Raw genomic sequence first — 26,634 nt, forward strand, 5'->3', positions numbered from 1 at the left:
AGATACAATTATTGTGCTACAAAATTGTTATATTTGTTATTTTATTGACCTTTTCCAAGTAAATTCCTAAATATATCCCCTACCAACTAAATTAATAAAGATTATCTTTAATTTCAAACAATTAATCTATGGTTTGTTATATCAAAAATACTATCTAATAAATTCGATTTTAGTAGATAGAAATAAACTATTAACGACATATATTTTCTACATGATAAATAGTTTGATTAAGTATTTTGCTGATATATTCACTGACGAAAGCCTATGTACTTTAGCACCTTTTTTCTTTAGCCAGCAAATTTTCTGAATTTCGGGGTCAAAATCGACCCAACGGCTTGACTTGACGGTCATGTATATTAAAATGTTCTTACTGCTCAACTATATTAATAATTTCATTTCATCTCGATCCCGAGTAACACTCAACTGAAGCGTCCCTCCTATTTTGAAATTCAATCGCATGTAAATTTGTTGTATGGCTGAACGATGCGCGCACAGACAGAAAATGCGATGGCACGAACGAGATTGAAAAGAGATCTATCGTATTGCTCAGAAAGAGTTATTGATTTTACTATGCCTTTGAAATTTTAACAAATCAGAGCTTCTCTACTTATATCAAACTGTTTCTATATCTGTATTCAACACCTCGAAAGTTCTTGTGTAACTTGAAATACACGGAGAAAATTTACTCGTTAAAATTAAAATATTACAATAAAATTTACGATAACGTACCGTAATTCTAAGATGACAGCAATGTATCTGTGGAAAGTAAATGTATGCTAGGTCAGTTTTTACGGTATTTACGACACCGTAAAAATTAGTATCGTTCACTTTTCTCACGTACCCACGGTAAATGATTTTTGGTATATCACATGCCTTTAAGCATCCGTTCATCTTTTTCGACTTATCGTCGGCCTACTGAGTTGATATTATGTCCAAAACAGGACTGAACTAGCCTCTAAATTTTTTTAAATGAATTATTGAAATTTTTCCAATGATAACATCAAATTCTACGTAAATCATATTTTTTATTTAACTAATTTAAACATATAAGATGCTGGATACATTGATAGAGGTATATTCATTGGTTTTATAAGTACATTGTGAGGTTGATGAACGACAGGTAGGTGCATACGCGCGGAGTAGTTAAACATGCCCTCAGTAATTAATCCGCGCACCAGGTGCTGTGTGACTGTTACCACAATTTTATCAGTAAACAGTTTCTTCGGATTTGCGACGATTTGCAATAAATGTAATAATCTCACATTTTTTATTTCTATATTATATGTCTTACGTATTTCTTAAAAATGTTTTCATATACATGTCAAAGAAGTAACTTAAGGGCTTATGGTACGGTTGTTCGTGCACTCCCACTCAATCATCCATATAAGAATCGCGAGCAAACGGTAGATATATTCGTTAGTGTGTACGAAGCAAAGACTCCTCTTGGCTAGAAAAAAATCCAAAGCTTTAAAGCAACGGGTCGACAATCCCAATTATAAACATTTCTCGTGGCCTTTTGGAGTTGCATTTGGTAAGAGTGTGCCCTACCGCCGCGTTCTAGCAGTACATTTTGCCAACCACCCCGCGCATCGTGTACCATAGAGGCGCTTAGCTCCCTCGCGTTCTCTTTTATAACAAAAGTACTTTTCGAGACTCGAGTGCACGTTCGCTTGTGCTTGTATGTAAGTAAAGCGGAACCTACAATTGTGTAAGTAACAAGAAATCTTGGGTATTGTTTTAACTGCTGCTATTGCAACGAAAAGTTTAAAAGAAAAATATTACATTTTTTTTATATTATCATTCCTTATTAATTAATTTTTTAATTTTAATTAGATACAATTTATAAATATAATAATTCCTTAATAGAAGATTATTCTGTAAACAGTTACTAGACGAGCTTATAAAGAAAATGAAATGCTCCTGCGGTATTTTAACGTAAAAGGTCTCTAATCTTAAATTTTAAATTTTCATCAAAGTATTACATTTATTGTACATTTGATATTAGATAAAATTGCAATTTCTGTTTCTTATAACTGATTATTTTTTTTAATTTAATATCTGGAACTCCTTTTTAGTGAAATCCCTTAAACAATATATCGCAATCGTAAAAACCATTACTGATTAAAATCAATCGTGATTATTGAAAATAATGAAACCTCGGTAAAGATTTTATTAATAATCTGTACATTGATTGAAAAATTAATTTATAAACCTTTCTTTGAACTTTTAAAAAATTCATTGGTAATTTACGCTTGAAAAACTTAAGCTCAAAATTGACACAGCTTTTTGCGATGCATATATGTTAAAATTAACATAATTTATGGCCAAATCGGTTGAAAATGGCTATCAGGGTACTCGTCAGCTCCTCTAGTTTATTAATCGTTGAATATGTAAAAACAGCTTGCAAGCATTAATCGTGTCTGTTATGCAACCATTGCAAATCGTGCATGCATTATAAGTTGGCTTGAAGCCACCGCCGCGTGTTGATCCACACTTGAGTTGCCCTGAATATTCATAAACGCATTTTCCATCATCACTGGTATGGTAATCCTTACAGCTCGCGACAAGGATACATGCATCGGCGGGCGAGGAATGAAACGCAAAGAGGAAAGAAAGGGCAAGCACAGGTTCGTGGCTCGCGGAAGGGAGTGATGATTTGTTAGCGAGGGTGCCCCAAATGCGCGAAATCCCAGAGAAGTACGCGTTCACTCGCTCGCTCTCTCTGTCGCATTGTTTTCTTGTTTGCCAGGTGTTTCGAGTGGCGCGCGTGGAGTGCGACTGCGCGCCATTGTCAAGTCGTCGTCGCCGTCGACATCGGTGGCGGATGGCGTGCAAACGTCGACAAAGCTCCCCACAGCCTGCCTAATGCTCTTTTATTGTGCATTGTACGCTCCAAACCAAGAAGTATAGCGAACGCTGCCCGAGTGGGACTTTGCACGCCGAGCCGCTGTATGTATACGAGGGGAAGGGGAGTTTGCTACTGCTGTGCCTCTGTGTACGTACAGATGCATTTACGCTAGGTGCCTCAACCTGCTCTCTGCTCGTGCACGATTTCCTTTTCCCGCAACACGGGGTCAGCCATCTTCGACGCAGACTTTCATTCGCGAACAATCACGAACAATTACAGATAAAACGATGGGGAGCTCCGAGTATGTTTGGTCATACTCTTCGCTTCTGTACACTCGAAAAACATTGAAGAAAAATCAATGCTGCACACAAAGCTCGACGTCAATTTCGACCTATATGAATCACGAGATCTTTTTTTTCGGTTTCTGTACAGCTGCTGAAATTTCAGTTTTGCATTCGGCGCCGTCGTACTCGCGATATTTTCTTGACAAACTTGATATGACAATACCTGTATCGTACAAACACGAGTTGTAAACGCCTATGGCATTTTATACGTTCAAACAATATAATATTAGCAATTGAAACGTTTATTCAAATATCGTAATATGTATGATAGTCCAAATGTATGTTATTATCTGTAAAAATATTGCCATAGTACAAATAAAATAAGCTTCTTTATCGTACAAAATAATGGCTTGTACGAAAAGTTCTAAATGCAACTACTGACCTAGCTACGTCAAGTGATATAAAAAATTCTTATTGACTAATGAATAGTTTACTTGGTAACATGCAATAGTTTTTAATACAACAGCGTTATCGATACATAGAAAAAGAAATCTTACTTATTTAACTAGAGCACAACGGTTTAGAAAAAATTCTCTTGTAACAAAAAAAAATTAACTTATAATAAGAAAATTGCTCAAGAAATCCTCTCGCCGAGAGAAAATTTGCCTTTCAGTGCCCATTTTGAAATGTCTTTTGGATATCTGACGACAATACTGATAAAACAGATACCAAAGTGACGAAAAAAACATTTTCGCAGTAAAAACTATTTAATTTGAAGATTGTGAAAGAAAAGTAAAAATAAAAAAAAAATTAGGTTCGCTTATTAAAGGCATTGTTAGCGAAGAAGGCAAAGAAAGACGATTAATCATAAACCAGGCCTGAAAGTTTGAAAGTTTATGGCATAAAGTGCAGGAGGGAGAAAAAGCGCGAGAATAAAGCAAGTGTAGGGCGAAACAAGGAGAATAATTTCTTCGGTGGAGGAGCTACATAGCGAAAAAAAGTGAGCGAGATAGAGAGAGAGAGAGAGAGAGAGACGAAAAGTTCTCCCTGGCGCGCCGGTTAGAGCAGCAGCACGAGAAAAGTGGCATCTTTGAAAAGATGCAAAGCCGACAGTATTCTTTGTGACGGGCAGAAAATGCCTCGGCGTAGGCCTCTTCACACTCTCTTTTTTTGCTCGCTGCACGTTATCGTCCTTCAAGACAGCCAAGTAAGAAAGCCAAGCCCCCGCGCCAGATAAAAGATAAGCCCGAGACAAGAAAGAAGCCTCTTTTCCTTTTCTGTGTGCACACGCGCGTGTGTGTGGGCGAAAGTCTGTGATCGCGCGCGGGCGAGTGTGTACTTCTCTCTTCACCGGCGTTTTACAAGCTTCCCTTTAGGGGCGGGATATTTACCAATATCCAAGATGGCGCCACGTAATCTTTCAAGCTCTCTTTATCTCTGTCGCTCTTCCGTGAGAAGAGAAAGAGAGAGAGAGAGAGAGAAAGTCGACCAGTCATCTCTTGCGTCGCCGTCGTCTTCGACTTTTGCTTAAAGTTCATCCGCAAGCGCAATCCTCAAGGAGGCGTATTGTCGCACAAAAGGCAGGCCCTAGTATTTACATACGATGATCAAGGCTCTGCTAAGCATGAAAATTACTCTGGGAAATAGATTTTCGTGTTACGCCCGCGTTACTTTACAAAGACGAACCTGGCGACATAGTTCGATTGAACTGGCAAGATTAAAGCTTTTCTCGTTATTTTATCACTTTTAGTGACAATAAAATTACGAGACAACAAACTTGAATAGCCGCTCTTATAGGTCTACGATAAGAAGCACGGGATTGAGTGCCACGGTATGCGGAATTCGCAATCCTTTGGAATCTGAATACCGAAGGTCTAAGCGTTTATCCTTGTCCCAACAATGTCTGACCAAGAAAGCTGCAATCGTTGCTGATCAAATTGATTTCATGTAAATGAGAGCAGTTAATGTAAAAAGTTTCTGAATTTTCAGGTTTTTCTGTATACTCTGCTAGGAATAAGGTTGATTAAAAAATTTTTTACTCTTTTTTGTCGAATAAAAATATTTTAGATTTAATAGCCAACTCAAATATCTTTTGATGAGCTCTTGATCAAAGAAGCTTTCGAGAATCGGATCAAAGGAACTCCTCTCAACCAAAAATTTACGATATTATAAATGCATTATAGATAATCAATGAAAACAGTTAATCAAAAATTATAAGTCTTCCGATATTGATTCAAGTAGAATATCCAATTTCAATAAAATATATTCTACGGATTGGCGATAGAATGCTTTCGTGAAATAAAGGCACTCGGGCGTCGTAAAAAATGATAAGGAGGAATGGACGGATTTGAAATTTTGAAATGCCAAAAGCCACTTTTTGTCGTTGAAAAGCGGAAATATTCCGAAGCGATTTATCGAACAGTGAAGTGTAATAGTGGAAAAGGGTGGAAAGCGACGCGAGAGAGAGAGACAGAGAGGGAGGGAGAGGCAGAAAGAGATAGAGCTGTATACGAGCGAACAGGCAGTAAGTGCAATAATACCAGATTATTTGCATCGCGAAGCCGTGTGTACGGGTAAACATAATATTCGCTCTCTCTCTCTCTCTCTCTCTCTCTCTCTCTCTCTCTGCGCCGAGTCTGCGAACCGATACGATTCTGCGCGCAGGTACGATATACGAATATGTACATCCTGCACAGTCTGTCTATCTCGCTCTTTCGTTGTACGCGTGTCTCCGTCACTCTTGCGCAGTTGTCCGCCAGAGCTATATATATGTGTATATATATATATATATATATATATATATATATATATATATATATATATATATATAATGTGTGTATGAGCGTGTATATATGTATGTATAGTCATCGGTGCGGCTTTGAATTGGCAAGCTGCCTGTCTCTCTCTTTCTCTCTCTCTCTCTCTCTCTCTTGCTTTCTCTCTGTCCCTCATTCGCTCCACTATATATCTGCTGTGTACCACTACCACGTAATGCAGATTCTATTTGAGCTGCCTCGGGGATGTTAATTTGTCATGCGTGCAGCTCCTCTCTTGTTCGCGCGACCGGACTCTCATCGCCAATCGCGCCCGCTCGGCAAGCTCTGTGTAGCAGTATGTGTATCAACCGCCAGGAAGGAAACTCGCTCTGCCGAACCGAGCTTTGGCAAACTTAATAAGCCTCTCTGCGCCAGTTAGTTGATTTTTTTCCTATTTTACTGCTTTCTCTCTTTCCTCGCGTCCTCTCTCTCTCTCTCTCTCTCCTATTTTTCGCGTTTGTAAATACGGCCGAGCCTCACTTAATTGGATACATTTTCCTCCAAATAACAGTCACGATACGATCTCATTTGTTTTTCTGTCGTATTTTCCTTCTTTTTTGCTGGTAAATTTTGCTTTATCGTTACGCGCGATTTGCTGTGTGCCGTTAATGCCCGTAATGGTAATATTTCACGAATGCATGCACGTATATTTTATGAGGATCCACGAAAGCTGAGATCTGGTATTTTTTATTAAGTTCTTTTTGCTCCATTTTTTCCAATTACCGAGCGATATATATTAATAAACTGTAATGTACTTAAAAAATAAATGTAAGACTCGAAATAGCGTAATGTTTACAATCGTAACTTTCACTGCACCATACATGTAAAATAATAGTTTCGAAAGCATTGAACATTTTAAAAATCATTAATTTTGATCTCTGAATGTTTTAAGAGTTAAAAAAGTGCTATAATACATACAGTCATTTTTAGGTTCGTGCAAATTTTATTCGACTTTCAATATATACTAGTAAACCTATAACCTACTACAAGAATAACAAATAATCAATTTATTTAGTTATTACAGAGGTAATAAAGTTCTTTTCATTGGAACTATTTTCCATTCAAAACGTGGAAGTATGTTGTTGAATAATTTTAACAACATTCTTGTTTAATGGACTTACAAGATTTTGGGAAATTGTGAATAGTTTACAAATATTCATGGTTGCCATAAATATATTCGAGACTCTATATTAAATTTCACTTTGGAAAAAAAGTTTTTTAATTAAGCCCTAAAACGTTCTTGCATTGCAAGTATTGAAAAAATAGCGTAGAATTTAACATACATGCGGACCGATCGATCTTTTTAATCGTGTTTTAATTATCACTGACACCTAAGCTTTCAAATCACAAACAAATTTCAGATATATGAATTAAATATCAAACGTCAGTAAGAAATCAGTTAACTTTTCATCAATTTAAGAATCCGTTTGATTATCCGACAAAGATCCAACAAAATTATTTAACGTATTAACATTTCTGACTTACAGCTTTGCCTACGCAGGCGCACTATTTACGCTTATTCGCGTTTAGAGTGGCAGGGGAGGGGTGGTATAAGACACTTGAGTTGGTTTCGCTTTGGGAGGCGCCTCACCTCATCCAACCGAGACAATGACCAATATTATGATAATTCAAGCTTCTGTCTGTGGAGTTGAAAAGCGAGCGCGAGACGTAGATAGTAAGAGAGAGAGAGAGAGAGAGAGAGAGAGAGAGAGAGAGAGAGAGAGAGAGAGAGAGAGAGAGGGTGAGAGGATGGAAATATAGGAAGAGGGGAGGAAAATAGAGGGATGTGCGCTTGCGCTCGCGAAAAGTAGATCCGAGAGTGGGGAAGCTAGAAATGCTCGGGACACGGCCATGTTGGCGAAGGCGTGGTCTCGAGCCTAGCAGTTGCCCCGGCGACCGAAAGCTTTAGCACCGAGTTGGCGTAATATCGACCTGATGCCGCCGCTGCTGCCCGCCTGCCTGCCAGAGAGTACAGCGCCAGCATGAGGGAGGGCTGCTAGGCTTCTATTCCAGGAGGGAAAATATTATCACTGCTTTGTGGTGGCTAAGATAGCAACTGCTGCAAGCTCGTCCTCCTCTCTCACGCGCACACGTACACGACTACATAGGCGCAAGCCCGCTTGGTGGCTCGAGCTTGCGCCTGTGTACGTATGCGCGCAAACGTTATGCGATTCTCCAGGAGCGAATCTTTTGATGCATACACACGGGGCGATTGTATTGTGACTGCCTGGCCCATACCTACACACAACACGATGCCTCGGACTATGGAATTTCCAGAATGCGTGTGTACCAGAGATGATATTAGATTCTTGGACAAAGTTTTCGCATGGTCGAAAGAGAACAGAGACAGATATCCAGCCATATACGAAGCAGCTCTTCTTCTTCTATCTCTCGTGTACACACGCGTACCAAATGCCTTTTCAACCTCCCACCTCTGTATACCACTTTCTTTTTTCTTCTATCCATCTCTCTCTCTCTCTCTCTCTCTCTCTCTCTCTCTCAGTCTTTCTGTCTCGCGGCATACTTGTCTAAATTTTCTTCGTCGCCAGGATGTATTTAAGCACGAGGATGCGAGAAAGAGGCGGAAAAAGACGAGAAGCATTTTCGCTTGGAGCCCTGTGTCCCTGTACGCGTGCGCGTTTATGCACACCAATGGACGGGATAACTCGAGTCCCTCTCGCGCTTTTCATTCGCGCCGAGTGTGTCTATCTCTCCCGCCGCAGTCAGCATTGATTTTCTCTCATTGAAGAGGAGAGCTTGCACTAGGCCCTGCGCCACGTCGTTCTCTCCCACCCCGCGTAATAACAGGCGCCATGTTATTTTTAGTGCGCAGTTAATTCTCTCTCTCAAAGATCACTTTGTACTTCGTACATTTCTCTATATCTCTTTTTCTTTTTTGCCTAGCTTTTGATCTTCTTTTATTTCGTATATTGTTTTTCCGTGTCTAGTTATTTGATGTTTTTACAAGTTTATTTTTTCACAATTGTTATCTATAATAAAACAGTTACTTGTTTATAGCAGGAGGACCGATAAATAGTGATTAATCATTAAAGATTTTGTTCATGAAAACTGAAGTATACAATCGTTAATTTTATATCGAGTTCAGCGCCATTGCAAAATTTTTCTAATCTATTTAGACAATGCGTCTACCATGTTGAAGTCTGGAAATAGACAGCGTAAATCCTTTAAAGATGCAAAGCACATAAATTTATTTCAGTAACCTATCTTTGCATAAAAGGCCCATCTCCAATAGTGTAATTGTATTGTCCTGTATCCATTTTTTTATTAAATTTATTTGTCTGTCTTTATTTATTGTTCATGTATTTAAAATTTTTTTAAATATTTTAGAAACCACACGTCTGTAACTTCCCAAAGTAATAGTTTAGTTAACTCTTGATATAATGATTCTGTGTCTGGTTATGCTTTTGCATATACTATATGCCGTGTCTTGTTTGATAATTTCATAACTTACTTTGTAAAATAAAGTGAGTTTAGAATATTTAAATTCTAATGATATATCATTTTTAACATCTTCTGATGAAAAGTGAATGTAAACGTAGTTTTTGCATTACTAAATTATTTGCCTGCTAAACTGTAGTAGCAGGTTTTTAGAAAACGTAGCCAAGTAAACATTTGATTTCAGCAGCGATGAATCCAATTGCGGTTTTCTCATACCAACAACGAATTCAGCCGCCATATCGATAGAGCATTTTGCTGCTTCCCTTTTCATAGCGACGATCGTCAATCAAGCTAAGCGCTTCATCGTTGATTCTTTTCGGTTTTCACACCAAAGTTTTGCGAGGCCAACGAAGTTCAGAGCCCACTGATCAAGTTCAACTTCACTTATTCATGGCATTTTCAGGATTTATATATTAACATTGAATGATATTTTTCAAGTATAGGCCTTAACTGGGAATTGTGCTTGTTGATTAATTTTAATTAATTAACACTCGTTGTGTTTAAGGAATTGATTTATTTTTTAAGAAAAACAAGGAGTGAAAATGTCGTTAAATTAGGCTTGTATGTTTTTCTGGAGAGTACTAAATTTTTCTAAACGAAATGAACTATCTACATTTTTTCAGGATGCATTGAAATAATTAGTTCTGTTAATTATATATTATGAATTCTAAAGTGCAGTAAATGAGTTAATTGCTACTTACAGTATTCACTAGAAATTCATTAATGGTAAGATACTACTTGAAAGAGTTCTGTGAGAATATATTCCAAGTCATATTATTTAATACGTAAAAGCACTGCTGAAGAAAGTATCAAGAGCAAGGTCTTGCCGAAGGGCGGAAAATTAGTTGAAAATAAGTAAATAAATAATCGAAGGCGTTCGACGTGTAATTTGTCGCCAATGCACACTACAGTTAGCCCTTCAATCGGTTGTCAAGTGTGTGTGCACACGGAATGTAATATATCCCGGTAGTCGCGTGGCCGGCACGTGCCGGTAAGTGTTTGTTTCGGTTTGTATTGTCACCACGGATATGAGCCCGCTGGGTATCTAAAGGCGCGCAAACTAGTCTTCGCTCATCGTGTGTCCCTTTTTTGCATTTAGATTATTTCCCATTCTAAGGGTAAATAATGCTCATGCGTGTAAGTTCAGTGAGCAAAAGAGAGTAATGCGCGCGCCACCATGGGAACCGGCTTCGAGATTCGCTCGTCTTTGTGTTGTCCCTTGTACATCGTATAATCTTTCTCATTATAGTATAATCTGCCGTCAAGTATCTTGCTCGAGCTATCTCGTAATTAAAACCCATCTACAAATATATACTTTGCAATAACCGAGTCAACTTAAAATCAATTTCAAATGTGTATTGTCAAATTTCTTACGTAACTTACGATGCAAAGGCAACTAGATGGCCAGTCGTCTGTGGGAATTTCATACTCTAAAAAATAGAAGAGAAGTCACCTCTAACTGAAAATCGTGTCTGCATATTATTTCGTATCAATTCATTGTTTATAAATATTAATGCAATTTTAACTGAATGCAACGATTAATGATTTCTGTTTATTTCTTTTTCTGATATTAATATAATCATTTTCATAGAAATAATAATAATCATGATAATGAAGTCATTAAAAAATGTTTCAAGGAATTTTCTTTCATAAATTTCATTTATGAAAGAAGTAACATTTATAGTAAGCTGGTAATTTGTTTTCCTTCATTTTTTCTCGATGACAACATAAAGACATTATGTACTCGTATTATCTTCTGAAAGAGCGGCTCGCGAAGACAGTTGTTTCGTACGTGGATTTCCAGAAAAATGTAATAATATAATTTGACGTAGTAGTAGTACGACGGGCAAAAAAAGAGGAGAGAAATGTCGCTCTAACATAAAGCTACAGCTGAATGACAAACCAGAAAGCGAAATAAGAGGTTGAGCATCGACAAGATTTCATAAAGCGACGGAGCAAAGATACGTGCTCTAAATTTGTCATGATAGCGGCTCGGCGGTGAGAGCTCGAGGAATGAAAAGTGAGCGTTTCAGCACGTGGAAAAAACGTATCGGCGGAAATGCCCGAAATTCGTGGGCAAACATTTTCACGGGGCTTGGGCGACGTGGAGATTGGAAAAGCTGGCGGTGGTAAGCGCGTCGTTAAGGCGCGCGCGTACAAGGACGCGAGATAAAGGGCTTGTGCACGCGCCGAGCTTACAAGCGTCCCGGAGAGAAAAGCGAGTTGTTATCTTCATCACGATCGAGGAATGCAATATTCTCACCCCAAGCGACAAGAGTTGCTTTGCTATATATATATATCGAGTCGCAGCGTCCCTGCAGGGCCCAAGAAGGGGATTAAAACGCAATGGAAACCTGCTCATCCCTCGGCTCTTCTTTCTTTCTCTCCTCGCGCTTGGCGATCCGCGCGATGCTCTGCCCTTCGCATTATTTCACCTCCACGCGCGACAACGACAACGCCTTTGCGCGCGCGCTCCGAGGCCAATGTGAGTAAATAAGTTATTACTTGGCGCGGGCGGAATGCTACTCGAGCGACGACGATATCTTTTTCTTTTCAACAGCGCGCACTTTTTTAAATTAAATTCTTTTGCCCGCGGAATTGCTCCGCATCTGAGTGAGGATGCACCTAAATTATTAATATTTTTCCTGCAGAATATCGTCGTAATCTTGCCGTCACGCTAAAGCAGCTAGTCAGGAAGCGATAATCCACAAATTATAACGACATCCAGCCAGTATATATTGAAGTGTATTTTATTATACTATTATTAGAGGTTTATTTATAATATTTTATAAATCTATCGTTTTGACACATCCATATTATAAACTACAGGAATCAGTGCTTCTCTATTTAATTACAAATCAACAGTATCTCATACATTTCGCTTGAGGTCGTCACGATAAATTATTCGGTCAAGGTATGCGAAATTACAGTTTTTGTTCGGTGTGTTGGAACAATTTATCATTGAAAAATCAAAAGAATGTGTCAGACTTTGCTATGACTTTCGTTGCTTGTAAGATTTGTTATCTATTAGGTATTGAAAGTGTCTCTTTGATACACCTTATACCACTTCTCCAACATCTTATCATTAATACTCGTAAATCTGTTATATGTCGCATTCTTATATCTAAACTATCGTAAAACCTTAATCACTAGACAATTTACCGTATACACATTAATGCACAATCACCTTTTTATACACAATTTTTCAACGCAGTTTACTTTGAAAATGTTCCTCTAACTCAATATTGGCATCAGCATTTTTTTTAAATGACAATCAAAAACTACTTAAAATTTTGTCAAATTAGATTTGAAAAAAAATGATTCACAAGAAACTCTAATAAATAATAATTATTTGACATTTTAAATAAAAATGTAGAAGAATTGTTAAAATTATTTGAGCAGACTTTTAAAAAAATTCTGTAATTTATCATTTATCAATCACAAAACAAAATGTTATGATAAAGTAAAATTTCAATCAAATGCCTACGTGCAAAACAACAGGCTATATCAGAATGTAATTAATACATGTAAAGGAAAATGAAATTCCAAGTGAAATATTCATTATCGGTCGCAATTGAAAGAAACTTCTCTCTTATCATTCTAATTTATTTATTTAATATTAATCAATGAAACAAATGAATGTAGACGGATAACAAAAATGTACAAATAAAATACAATAAAAATTAGAGTCATATATTTAATATACTTCACATGGCTATATTCTACTTCACCTTATGTACACTAGATATATTTATTTTTTTGACCAATAACTTGATCGATCTAACTTCCTATTCTCTACCCAATAGAAAAGCTGCCGAACAAAAGATTTAAGTGCTCAGCACGCAAGAGAACGTAAAATATGCGTATTTACAGAACTATATATCCTTAAACTACAACGTGTATAAATAGTTTGATGGCTATTAATTTTACGACGGATGATTAGGATGTTATTTATTTTCCAATATTTAACCAAGTATTTTACATGCTGCTGGTTTTCTTTGTTCTTGTTTTAGAGCTGACGTCGCGTAAACTAAGTTTGCAGACCTCAAATAAATTGGAATAAATAAATTGTGCTAATTAAAATAAAATCGACGCTGGATATCATAGTACATTATAATATCTCAGCACGAGTCCGTAGAAACTTAGTACAATAGAAGTAGTAAGTTTCTAGAAACTTCATGCGATAACAACAAGGCGCAACTTCTTTTCTTCTCTCTTTCTCTTTCTCTCTCCCTCTCTCTCTCTCTCTCTCTCTCTCTCTCTCTCTCTCTCTCTCTCTCTCTCTCTTTCTAAGTACAACAAAATAACACAGATAATGGCTTATCGTTTACATAATACTTTGGTAACTTCTGTGAGGTGAATTCATATTGCATGTTAAATCAACAAGTACAAAATGAAAAGAAAACTGTGACAGTACACTGAAAGACCATGTGAGTGCGTACATCATCGGATAGTTATTGCACTAAAAGAAACCTACAAATTGGCAAGAATCATTCGGAACTTGTTGCATAAGTATGCGCTCGACAAAAGCTTATAATAATTACAATTCTTTGGTCTTTTCTTCCTTACTGTCATCCTCAGTTCATATGTAATATAACAAAACAAGAGCGAGCGTGATTAAACGAGCGGCGAGAAAGCGGACGCCTGACTCCTGATCTCTCTGTGCTCCGACGGACTGAGATCCAGCAAACCAGCCGTCTGATCGTTGCCGTGATGATGATGGTTATTCACTTGCTTGCCGATCAGCGCGTCGATGCTGAAACTTCGCCTTTTATCCGCGCTGCCAGCCGTCGTCGTGGTCGTCATGGTGGTGGTGCCCAAGCAAGGTGCCGTACTATTAACGATATGCCGAACGGCCGGCGGCGCGGAAATTGGCACAGGCTTGTAAAGCGGCGGCGGCGGTTCCATGATGCTTCGAAGTTTGAGCGCCTCGATCGCCGACGACGGGAACTCGAGCAGGGGCAATCCAGCCGGCGGGGCTAAGTAGGCCCCGGGGTACGGCAGCATGCTCGGGTGCGTGCCAGGTGGACAGGGACGATCGCCGCAAATGGCGAAGGTGGCCATGAGGGCACGGTCGCGCAGCACGTAGTGCGGCGACGGCCTCTTGTACCGTTTGCGCCGTCGCAGGAAGCTCCCGTTGTCGAACATGTCCTCGGCAAGTGGATCGAGCGTCCAGTAATTGCCTTTGCCCGGATTGCCGGGCTCGCGTGGAATCTTGATGAAGCAGTCGTTCAGCGACAAATTGTGTCGGATGGAGTTCTGCCAGGCGGGAAATTTGTCGTGGTAGTAGGGGAACCTCGACATTATGAATTCGCAGATACCGCTGAGGGTGAGCTTCTTCTGCGGCGACTGCAGTATCGCCATGGTGATGAGTGCGATGTAAGAGTAGGGCGGCTTGATCAGCGACGAGGACAACTTGTCCGAGGAATAATTCTGCTTGGCACTGTGCGCTTTGGCCGTGGCCGACGCCATCGAGTAGGTCTTTTTGTAATTGCGATTGCGATTGCGCGCTGCACTGCCGCCCATAATCGGGCTGTCGCTTTTGGCCATCATGTGTGGACTGGACGGTGGCACTGGCGACAGGTCATTCTTGTCCAGACTCACCGGGTCGACGATCATACTGCTACTGTCGGAGTCGCGATCGCTGTCGACGCAGCCGTCGCACGACGCGTTCGACATCATCATGGGGTTCAGCTCCATGCTCAACATTTAAATTACTTTGTGTTGATGGCCGACCTGCGACAAAACACAGACACACGCGACATTTAATTGCCACCTTTCGGCTTCGCGACGCGCGCGTGGCCGACGCAAGAGGCGCTTGACTTACCTCGGATATCTAGGAAGATGTCATTGCAGCCATATCAGATCAAGTGCCGAGCAGAACTTGAACGCTGACGCGCTATTTCTGCACGATGACTCTTCCGACATGTCATTTCTCGTGTATCTATGTCTATCTTTTTTCCCCTCGCTAATACGCCTGTGTCATATGTGCAGTTATCTGGCTCTTTATTATCTTACGCTAATAGTTTGTTTCCTCAGCGATAAGCGAGGCGTAGCGATGATTTTTTAGTTTCTATGCGCTTCGCACACTCTCACTTTACAAAGTGCATGTATACTTGGTGCAGTACCCACACAATTCCAGTGCCACGCGCGGTTGACTTCAAGGTTGACTTTGGCCTTTCACCGATCGTCACATTTCTTCACGATATACGTACTCTGCTCCAGTATCGAAGCTTGTTCAATCTGATTGGGTGCGCTAATTGATCGGTATCGGTCAATTGTCACCACTGTATACAAAATTTTATCGTTGAGAAGTGATAAAACCAACAAAAAAAAGAAAACCAGCTCCGCAGCTTTCTACACTTGTGCACACGTGCCGCGCGCGTACAATTACGCCGACGAAGAATCGGGCGGTTGTCGAGGCAACAAGCTCCGTCCTCGTCCAGAACATCAACAATGGCCACTTGTTACCATGAGCAGCGAGCGTTAAACGACCAAGGTGCGCGAGACGGCGAACTGGTTGGAGCGCGCGCGCGTGTAGACTCTCGAGGGCTCATGACGAATTGATTCGAAGGTCTCTTCACTGTTTCTCTCCTTGCGAAGCGAACGCGCGTGGGGGGCGGATCGCAAAACATCCCCCCTTCGCGCTCTCCGTTGCGCTCACCGAGGGCGGAGATACCCCACTACTTTAAGCTATCTCTCTCTCTCTCTCTCTCTCTCTCTCTCTCTCGCTCACTCTCTGCCGCCCTGTCGATTGCCACCCCCGCGCGCGCGAAAAAGGCTGCCGCTGCTGCTGGCGCGCCTAGGAAAATAGGGTTTCCAGAGAAATTGTGACACTCGCGCACATACACAGCGCTTTAACTTTGAGGAAAATTTAAGTGGGTTCGCACACTCACCCTCGATTGTGTATGCACGTGAGTGGAGGGGCGGCAAATGAAAGAGAGAGGCTGCTGTGCGTGGAGGTAGAGGGAGAGAGATACAGAGAAAGAGGGATGTACAGCCACTATCTCTGCGGCGAAAGGAAGAATTGCGGAAAAATTGACTATTTGCTGGCGCTGCTGTTGGCTTCGGGTTGTGGTGTGCTGCTGCTCGCGGATCTCCACTGGAGTTTTAATTTAATGGTTTGTTTTCAGCGCCGACGGCGAAAGAGGGAGGAACAATCGATACGTCGCTTTGCTGGAAATACTTTCTTTTCATTTGTTTTCTTCCTCGTTCTTGGTTGATGCGCGCGCGGCTAGAGAGATTTTCTTTTAGCGAACGATTTACTAGTGGACTGACTGCTTTAATTATTGATCTTATCTCTCTCTCTCTCTCTCTCCCTCTCTCTCTTTTTCTCTCTTTTGCTCTTCGTTAAGTTATTGGCTTTGGTTATTAATGGGAAGAATTGAGGTTTCTAAATTTAATCGTAATTTGGATATGAGGTTCAGCTACGAGAAAACTTTCTCAAGCATTTAAATGCTTTCGAAAGTATAATATATATAAAATGCACAGGTCGCGAGGTATATTAGGCCACTTTGGGCCAGTCTACGTCAAAAGTAGAAAAAAGCCTTGAGGCTATATAACTTAGCAAAAGTACTACTACTGTTGCAGCAAACTACGAAAAGCTTCAGCAAAATTAAATCGTCCGGTTACCCTCCGGTCATGTGCTGGGGCTTCAGCCAAATTTAAATCTCGCTAAGCTCGCCCCATTAGAACCAAATGTAAACACTAAACACTGCATTAAGCTATGCGTAGAAAGAAAGCCTCTCTTTCTTTTTTCTCTCTTCTCGTGTACACGTGTGTGTGTGTGTGTGTGTGTGTGTGTGTGTGTACCCTTAAACGCGAAGCCAAGTGTCTATTCCCACGGAGATTTCAGGGATACAGTGTTTTACCCATATGCTTTATCGTGTCTATGTATGTGTGCGTATGTGTGCGAATCCGCCTTGTCCGTCGGTGAAAATTACTCGCTCGCTACATCCAAATTGATGCAAGTGTATGTCTACGTTTTATCTTGTTTGACCGCCATTGCTATCGATGTCCGAAGTGGAATAGGAGGCGCTAACTTTTTTCTTCCTTCTGTCAACAAATACAATGTTCTCTTGTCAAGTAATAGGAGCTCATTTTCGCGCGAGCTGAAATGTTGCTTCGAAAAATTGGACTAATTAATGTTTCCAATAAAGAATAACATTCGTATGAGCTACATCGTTAAACACTCGTAAGCTTCACTTTATCTAATCATTCATCCATCAAACTGTACGATTATACGTTTCCTGGTATAATAGTGCTCGTACATACCCTATAGATAAGAAACGATAATATTTATTAAATTAAAATCTGAAGATTGTCCGCAGGTAAAAAGAAGAATTAACATTATCACATTCGCACTCTCGTTGGTATCAGAAAAGCAATATTTTTTATCGGCTACTGATATATCTCGCCGAGCGCTGGTTAGAATCAATTGTCCTTTATATTAGATTCAAAACTCTATCATATGGATAATCCTAACAGCAATCTATATACTTGTTCCAAAGTTTCAACGTTGACATAGCATATCAAATGTAAATCCCAAGCTGGAGTGTCTCAGTCTGTTTTCACTGAAATCCATATCTGAGGTACAAGATCTGACTTCGATAATTAATCCGTTTATTTAAACCAATTTCACGATTACACGCGAAAGATGCGAAAACGATGATTTCATAAACAGCAAATATCTCTCCGAGATGTATTGATAAAGCGAGCGTGTGACGATAGTTGAGGCGACGCCGGCGGCAGTCGCTAACCTGTTATGCATTAGCGGCGTATGATAAACGCTGCGGGTGGTGTCGCAATGAAATGAGAGTAGCTCAGGGGATGAAATAGATTGAGAGGATGCTGGGGGCACGAATAAAACAATTAGGGCTGCGCCGACGTACACTCGAGCGAGCACCCCTCTCTCACTTACAATCGCCTGCGTTATATACATATGTACCAAGTGGGCGCCGCGCACGGGGGCGAGAAAGACCGCGCTGTTCTTCAGCTATCGGTGACAAGCAATAAAATCTATCTTTTCCAATCTCGACCCGACTTTTCAAACTCGCGTGATTTCACAAACAAGACCATTTTTTTTTCAACTATATACATCGTTCGAACGTGCAATGAATGTTTTGAAAAGTAATAATAGACGTTAAAAAGTCAAGAAATGACATTAAATTTCTTTTCTTTTCATTAGATTATTATACTTTGCATAAGGCATTGGAATATGAATTTAGAAAGAGTACGAAACGGCTTGGCAGTTTGCTCAAGTTCTTCCTTTCCGAGTGTTGCGAATTCAAATGGTCGATAGAAGGATCTTTTTTAGCGCCGGGAGCGCTGAAGTGGAAGAAAACTTTGCAATTAGTGCTCGCCAGCAAAATTTGAGGCTTTAATCGAGAACAAGCAAAGCAATTAACTGTTCGTAATTTGAGACCCTTCATAACATTTTTATAAAGTTCGTCGCGACGATTTTTCTATTCACAATTTTATACGCAGTAAACAGAGTTGATACTCTTGTACTTTTATCAAAAAGACAAACGTATTAAATATTAAAAGAATTCTTACATTGTCACTTTTATAACAAAAATCTGTAGATAATGAATTTGTGGTTATAATTGATTTCAATTAACGATTTGTATTGCGCAATTTATTCATGAAGCAATCGTTTTCTATAGTATGTTATTCTTCTTTCTTATTGAGTATTTTCACTTACGTATCAATTTCAATTATTATTCAAACGACCCAAAAACAAATTTGAAACAACCCTCAAATTGTGATAAAATGAACATCGGACATAAAAAATTACGGAGAAGGCGATCATAGAAATCCGATTATGCAAACAAATTTATTTTGACAGGAGCACGTGACCCAACAAAAACGTTTCTACCCTTAATCTACTTAGCACCTGCACCTGCTCCCCAGCAGATGGACTTGAAATCGACTGATCATGCGATTCCACAGAAGGTTTTTCGTAACGATAGTGACACCATGACAAAAGAATTAATAATGCGATAGAACACAGAATAGCATTCTAAAAATACAAATCGCCTCTCTTTATTCTGCCACCCGGATGGAATGCATGCATATTCAACGTAGCCCTTTCAGAAAAGGTCTATTAAAATGCATTATTTTAAGAATTTTATTCCACTGGGTGCACAATGATTTAGATTGCTTTTTCCGCGGTCAAATAAAATTTTCCACAGAATTATGAAACACTCGAATAAATATTTAGATGCCAGGCAGACTTAGAAGATAAACCAACGTGCCTTTATTGGACTAATCAGCGTGGTAATGAAAATGTTAAGGTGACCTTGATTAAATATGACAAGCGCAAACATTGTGCTCTTTCAGTATATAACGTACCGATAAAACTGCGTAAAGTTTTACAACTACGATAAGAGGCGCATTTTGCTTTCCGTTCAAAGATAATACACTCACTAGTTGGACGCAAAGGCGCTAGGGTATTAATAAGACAATTTATTGCTGTGCCATCGCAATAGCAATTCCTCAATTTCATTATTGCATCGTTTCGAAAACAATTTCAATACTTAACTGCAGTCGTGGGCTGCAGTGTTACTGCGTCGTTATTCATGGAACTCGGAAAAATGTACAGCGTTGGTAAACAATTGTCGACTCTGATTACACAGATGCTATGATTGAAATAAATGATGCAGTTTCCACAAAAGGCACATCGCGCTATTTACCGCAACTCGAATTCATTACAGGCGTTTTACTATCATCCGCTTTCTCGCTCACCCTATGCCGAATTTACGAACGCGCCTCTAATGATGTGTGATTCCTATGACAAATCGCCGACCACACAATGCAGTTTCATGAACTAATATCTCCATAATTTAGCCCCAGCCGTTAAACGTGCGGGCGTGCGTATCCTTTATGCGTATATACGTATATATGGAGATAGATATGTGAAACGCATGATATATATATACGCGTGCGCACATACAGAAAGGAAAATCGTCCCCCTCGCGTCGTTTTGGGGATGACCTGTTATGCCGCTCGCCGCGCAAAGTCAAATATTAAGCCCTCGTGAGCGCCCGCCCCCCCGACGTGGCCACTATTATGACGGGATTCACTGGAAATTTTCACGACAAACACCATAAAAGTTTTTGAATGGGACGCGCGCAGTCAACGCGCGGCTGTCCGCGATTTCATTCGGCTCACGTACATATATTCCTGGCAATATTCTGCCTATGTTCGCTTCCTCTCTTTATCTCTCCCTCTCTCACTGGCATGAGTTGCAATAAAATATTGATTCTAATAATTGTAAAGAGCTAAATATTTTCATCACAAAAGCCTCCCTCTGTCACAATTTATTATCTTTGATGCATTGTCAGTCCACACGTAATCCTTTCAATTTCGGTTCGAATTTTCGTGGTAAATACCCGATTTTGTCATCAAAGCGTTATTACTTTTATTGTCACATGTCGTTAGTGAATTCGGATGTGAAATATGATCGGTTTACAGGGTTTAGAGCTGAAAGCTAATGAATATCTGAAGTACATTGTGTGAATGTTATTGATTTGCAGATTTGCTGTGATATACATTTGATTTTTAATCGATTTTAGGCTATTAAATTTATTAAAACATATATTTTTATGTGTATAATATGCAATTGTTCATAGTCAATTTCAAAATTTTACAAATAATTTTGATACTTTGTTCAATTTATCGTGATATATTTTCCCACGTATTTTGAAAAATCTATACCGATTAAAAATTATCCGTTTTTTTTCTTCTTCCCTTGGTATAAATTTTAGCCGAATTATGATGTTCTTATAATTTTATTTAAACAAAAAATGAGAATAAATTAATTTATTGAGACCAACAAATTCTAAATTTTTACTATATGTGAAGGAGGTACTTTTATCGATTAAAAAAATTAATTAATTTTCCTAATTAGTTGAATTTAATTGAACTAGTTTCTACATTAATTTATACTACGATTAATTTTTGTAATTTCTGAAAGGTATGTAAATTAGTGTAGTATTTAAGTTTATATATTTCAGATTCATTGTGTTGTCACCGTATTCTACATATCACTATAGTCTACTTAGTTAATCACAGCAAATATTGCTCTATCAAATCTCTTTAGATGCTTAACATGTTCTCAGATAGAGTTATTTCATTTACTTAGGAGATGCTAGTTTTTTATATACAACATTTCCGTAATTTTCCGAATACTATTTTCGCATGATCAAAATCAAATACAAAATAAAATCAATATTACTTATTCTCAATATGCAAAATAAAGATATTTTTCAAAGGCTCCATTTGTGATGCTCAAAAATTATAAATCATGTCAGGTTCACGTACAAGTTACAGAATCGAATTTTATAATACAGTTGTGTGTTTTGACAATCACTAAACAGTAGTATAACAAAGTAAATGTTAACTTTATTATAGTCGAATATAATTTTTCAACTAAAATCACATGGTTCGTGGTTCTATTGAACAAAAAAAATTTCTAATGTATTGTATTATAATTATTTATTTTGCATGACAGTTTTTTTCATATATACTGTTAATTTAAAAAACATACTTTACTTTGTTAAAATAAGAGATATTTATCTATTAAAATTATCATGCTTCAATTTGCGGACTACAATTTTTTTTCTACCATATAGATGATAGTGAATAGAGCTATTATAAAAAATATTTGAGTAGCTTAATTTATATAGTTGCAAGAAATCTATTAAAAAATGCAAATAAATAAATCTCAAGTACCGAAAAATAAACCAAAACTTTTCACAAACACGAAAACAAGAAACGGTAAATTTTAAAATACTTATGTTGCTCGTATAATATATGTGTGTGTGTGTGTGTCTGTCTGTCTGAAGAAAAAGAGTACTACGGAGATTTCTTCGAGAGAAAAAAAGTAACAATTGTTTTGCTTCACTATGTCAGCTTTTTTCTTAGCCGGCACACGAAGTCCAATCTCTGTTGAGCTTTCGGAAGCTCTGTATCCTTCGATACCCCAATCAGCCCGCGAATAAGGGTCGAGCGCCCTATCCGCGAAATGCGAATAACAACTTCGATCCCTTTCCACATCAATCTCCCTCTTACTCTTTCTTAAATCTTCCTCTCCTTTCCTTCTTTCGCCGCCACTCTTCCCATTTCTTTTATTCTGCAAATCTATACCCAACATTTCTCGGAATTTTCTTTCAGCACTCAATCTGCAATATAACTTTGAAATGATAAAAAAACCGCGAAAGCACTTGAACCCTCGCAAGTAGTGTAGGTAGAAGTGTAGTCAGACGTTGGTAGGTTTACCGGAGTAAGACGGGGCTAGGGAGGGGGAGAAGAATAGAGCAAATGAAGTCTCGTAAATCGTCAGCACCCTCTCTCACACGGCGTCATCGTTAACCTCTGTCTTTGTCGGTGACGGCGGCGTCCAAACGCAATAGTCGTCCTCTTTTCTGTATCGTTGCTGTGCCCCTCTGCAGCGGAGCCGTTATCGCTTGGGAACCCCTCTCTCGTTCTGTCGCCGCGTAACCTCGGCCCTTTGCGAAACACGCGGTAATATCGGCGTGGGCCAATGAACTGGGTTGGTGGGCGTGGCTTTCTCTATCGCGACACTCACTCTGCAGTGGAGACTGGCGGGGATATATGCGAAGAGAGAGAGAGAGAGAGTTTGCTGCCCCGGGGTGTAATATCATACCGCTAGGTGGATAAATAGACGTGCACCACCACTATGGGGATACGACGAGCGACGGAACCAACGGATTTCATAGTGCCGCTGTGCGCTAGCACGCGCGGTGCCGCACACAAAGCTAGAGGACCAACATTGCTATCCTCCGCCACGAACTTAAGAACACTTGTTCTCGTTGACTATCCTCTGTATTTTGGATCCTCTCCCCTCTCTCTCACTCTCTCTCTCTCTCACTATTCTCTTCTCTCTTTGACGCAATATACTTCTTTCTCTTATCCATTTCCTCCCGTGATTTGTCACATTGTAGTCATTACTGTATTTGCAATGCAGAAAATACGCAATATTTAGTCTTTTGACTCAAAGAGGATCAAACAAAAATATATTTTTTAGCGTGAAACAAACAAATTTATGATTACAATTTGGACGTAGCTGATAACATTCATCTTATTTAATGCTTAAAGTGATTTTAAAGAACTAGAGAAAAAAATAATCTACAATGTAATAAATCGTGTAAAGTAAAGGTCAGATACTACGCTTGAACAAATAATGGTTGTAGTCAGCTTTAGCCTCTGCGGTATTTTGTTCCAGGAGCAAGTTATATACGATAGGTATCTGTCGTATCTGTGGACCGAACTACACAGGCATTCTTTGCGATATAAAGACGAGAGTTTTGGACTGTCTCTACTTTTTTCTCCTCTTTTTCTTTAAAAGTATAAAGTACGTCTTTCCACAGTAAATACCTTTTCAAGAAACAAGATTTCAAAAACAGTTCGCTAAATATTTTCTAACAATTGGGATTCAACATCACTAAAACTAGTTATGACTCTACTTTACGTAATATAGTTTTGAACCGTCTAATTATTATTTTTTTATTAAGATTTTTGATAAAAAATTCTTTTGTATAGTATTTGAAGTAGTCCTGTAACATTAGGAAGGTGTCAAATATTAGAGGCGTTATTTCAAAAGAAATTATTTAATTGAAGTACTTTTTTAAGATATTTAATACATCAAATATTTTCGCATGTTCCTTTTTAAGTAAAATGAATTTGCTAAACAGGGATGCGATAACAAATCTATGTGACAGTTAATTAAATATCAAAATACGATAAACATAAATACATGTAGATATATGCTTTCCTTTGTGCCGTGTGCAACTTTACATTTATCTTATCTTATTATTTAGTGAATAAATTCAATTCCAGTGTTAAGTAATGTGCCAGAACATGAATCTATACAATATAGCTTTATATTTTATCTAGTTTTATTACTTTTCCTGGTTTTATGGATGAATTTATAATTCTATCTCGATCAAAAGAGTCAAACGGTTCTTATATCTAAAATGAATTCTCCTAGCGTTAAACATTAGAATTTCATGTATATTTTGTAAAATTTTCTCTGATAATATAATAAATCATCTTTATTTTTTTTTGCAGTACTTATTGTTACGATATATTTGTTTTTTATTTTTATCTTCAATTTATAGAGTCAAAAACAGCAAATATTCAACGATTTAGTAACGGATTCATATTAATAGGAATAGTCTTTAAACGTAACAGAAGTGTACTCAAATAGCAATACTAATGCTCATGCGTTTTGAATTTTCGTTCCGACGACTGTAAGAAAAACGAAATCTCTACTTTTTAATTGTAATGCTAAACTTAAAACGCAGCTCGAACTTGCAATAAAAAGATATTCAAAAGTTATAGTGAACAATCTCGATTAAACTTAATTTGTTGTTCTCTTGGATGCTTTTAATTGTAATATTATGCACTTTGAATACATCGAGAAGTAAAACGGTTTTGTATATTAAATACCCATCTATCCTAGAAAATATAACATTTTTAGTTTTCAATTCTCGTGCAGAAAAGCGAAATTTTTAATGCTCACAAATTGCAGCAAACTCAAAGCCGCGTAAAAGATTGTACGCGCGGCAGATTGATACAAGGGCAGAGAGCTAAAAAAGCGCGGAGATTACGTCCTCGACGAAGAAGGGTCGACAAAAAAAAAAGAAAAGAAAAAAGAGAGAAAAGAAAAGAGACGGCGTTGGAAGCTCGACAAAGTCTAAAGAGCCTAATCGCCCCGTGCACGTTCTTTGAACACACAGTTAATAACGCGTATTTATGCATTGCCGTGTTTAATTGCCCGCGCTGCTATTAAGTCTATAGTAAGGGTCTGTCGTACGTGCAATTTCCTCGCTTTACTCTTTACTCTTTACTTCTTCGTGATCCTTGCGACGATATATACTTGCGAAAAGTCGAGCTGTTTAAAGTCAACTAGGACTGACAAAAATGAGATTTTATGTGAATAACCTCGATTAATTTTCTTGTTTAAATAATTTTCTCTATTAAATGGACAATGATATGAAACCAAATAATACATTTTTGAAACTATGTAGTTTTCACATCTATTCAAATAATTCAGAAGTTGCTCGATTTATATTTTTGCGAATTAATGTCTATTAGACAGTTCTCAAGTAATTCATTCAAATAAATTGAAACTCGATAATTATTCACATTAATAGATTTGGTATTATTAAAAAAAATTAAACTTGTAAATAAGAAAGCAACGCTTAGAGCACCTGCTCAAATGTTACTAAAAATGTTGTAAAATTTGGCTTTTACCGTTTTAATTTGAATTACTTCATATATATAAATATTACACAGAAATGTTTTAATGTACCGTCAGGATGTCCTACAACTTAGTGAAGCTTCAAAGAGAAGTTAGAAAAATACAAAAATATTACTTTGCTATGAAATAGATTTTCATCAAATATATATTTACCGAAATATTATTATCGCTATAAATGGTCCAAATTGATAAGTTTAACGTTAATATATCATAGGATATCTATTATATTTACGAAAACCTTAATAAAAACATTGTATGTTTACTATGCGTACTAATTAATTTGCTCATTAATTTCATTTTGAGAGATTTATGATTTGCATAATAATAAGAAAAAACTACGATTATTTTAAGATTCTGAAGAATTCAAACGCTTTTAGTTAACTTCCAGATTTTTAAACTTTTCTTTCTAAACATTTCATCAACGCGGTAGAATCAAAGATAAACATTTTGTAGGAGACTACTTACAGTAATAAAGAATAAGCGTTTGAGTTCTATACAGAATATAAAAATAGTCATAGATTTTTCTCGTTGAACGACTATATCATAAACCTAAGTTTGCTTTGTTTAAAGTTGAAATTGCTTTGTTTCAGTTGCTTTTTTTAAATAATCAAATGTTTTTGAAAATGATTCTTAAATTTATCTTCTACGGAAACATAAATAAATGGGAACTTTCTAAATTATTAAATGACTACTTTTTTTCAATTTCTAGCCTTTACATTAAAAGAACACGTAAACATTTTCCATTTCCAATTTATAATAATTATCCTGCATTTTTTAAATAAAGATACTTTGTTAAAAAATTATATAGAAAAATTATTATTTTTTTTTCGAATTTGACTTTTCAACGATCTTTGCGCCATCTCTGAAAAGTTTTAAAATAGAGCACGGTAAAGTAGTTTTTGATAGAGCCAACATTCAGATTCGGAAGATGGAGATTAG

At 38.0% G+C, this 26,634-nt stretch overlaps 1 protein-coding gene across 1 annotated transcript; it reads right to left on the reverse strand.

Moving 5' to 3' along the window:
- Positions 1 to 12,183: 12,183 nt before the first annotated feature.
- LOC131663488 (forkhead box protein D3-like) lies at positions 12,184 to 15,949 on the reverse strand. Its single transcript, XM_058933935.1, has 2 exons — positions 15,235 to 15,949; positions 12,184 to 15,143 (listed from the first exon to the last, which is right to left on the reverse strand). Exon 2 carries the CDS (start codon positions 15,114 to 15,116, stop codon positions 14,025 to 14,027), a length of 1,092 nt encoding a protein of 363 aa, XP_058789918.1. The 5' UTR covers positions 15,117 to 15,143; positions 15,235 to 15,949; the 3' UTR covers positions 12,184 to 14,024.
- Positions 15,950 to 26,634: the final 10,685 nt, after the last annotated feature.

This window comes from Phymastichus coffea, unplaced genomic scaffold (assembly GCF_024137745.1).
Source record: "Phymastichus coffea isolate CEN01 unplaced genomic scaffold, Cenicafe_Pcof_1.1 PCOF00036, whole genome shotgun sequence".
In the NCBI taxonomy this organism is placed as follows: domain Eukaryota; kingdom Metazoa; phylum Arthropoda; class Insecta; order Hymenoptera; family Eulophidae; genus Phymastichus; species Phymastichus coffea.

Coding starts and splice junctions, on each gene's coding strand:
- LOC131663488 (XM_058933935.1), bottom strand. CDS start 15,116: ATGTTGAGCATGGAGCTGAACCCCATGATGATGTCGAACGCGTCGTGC.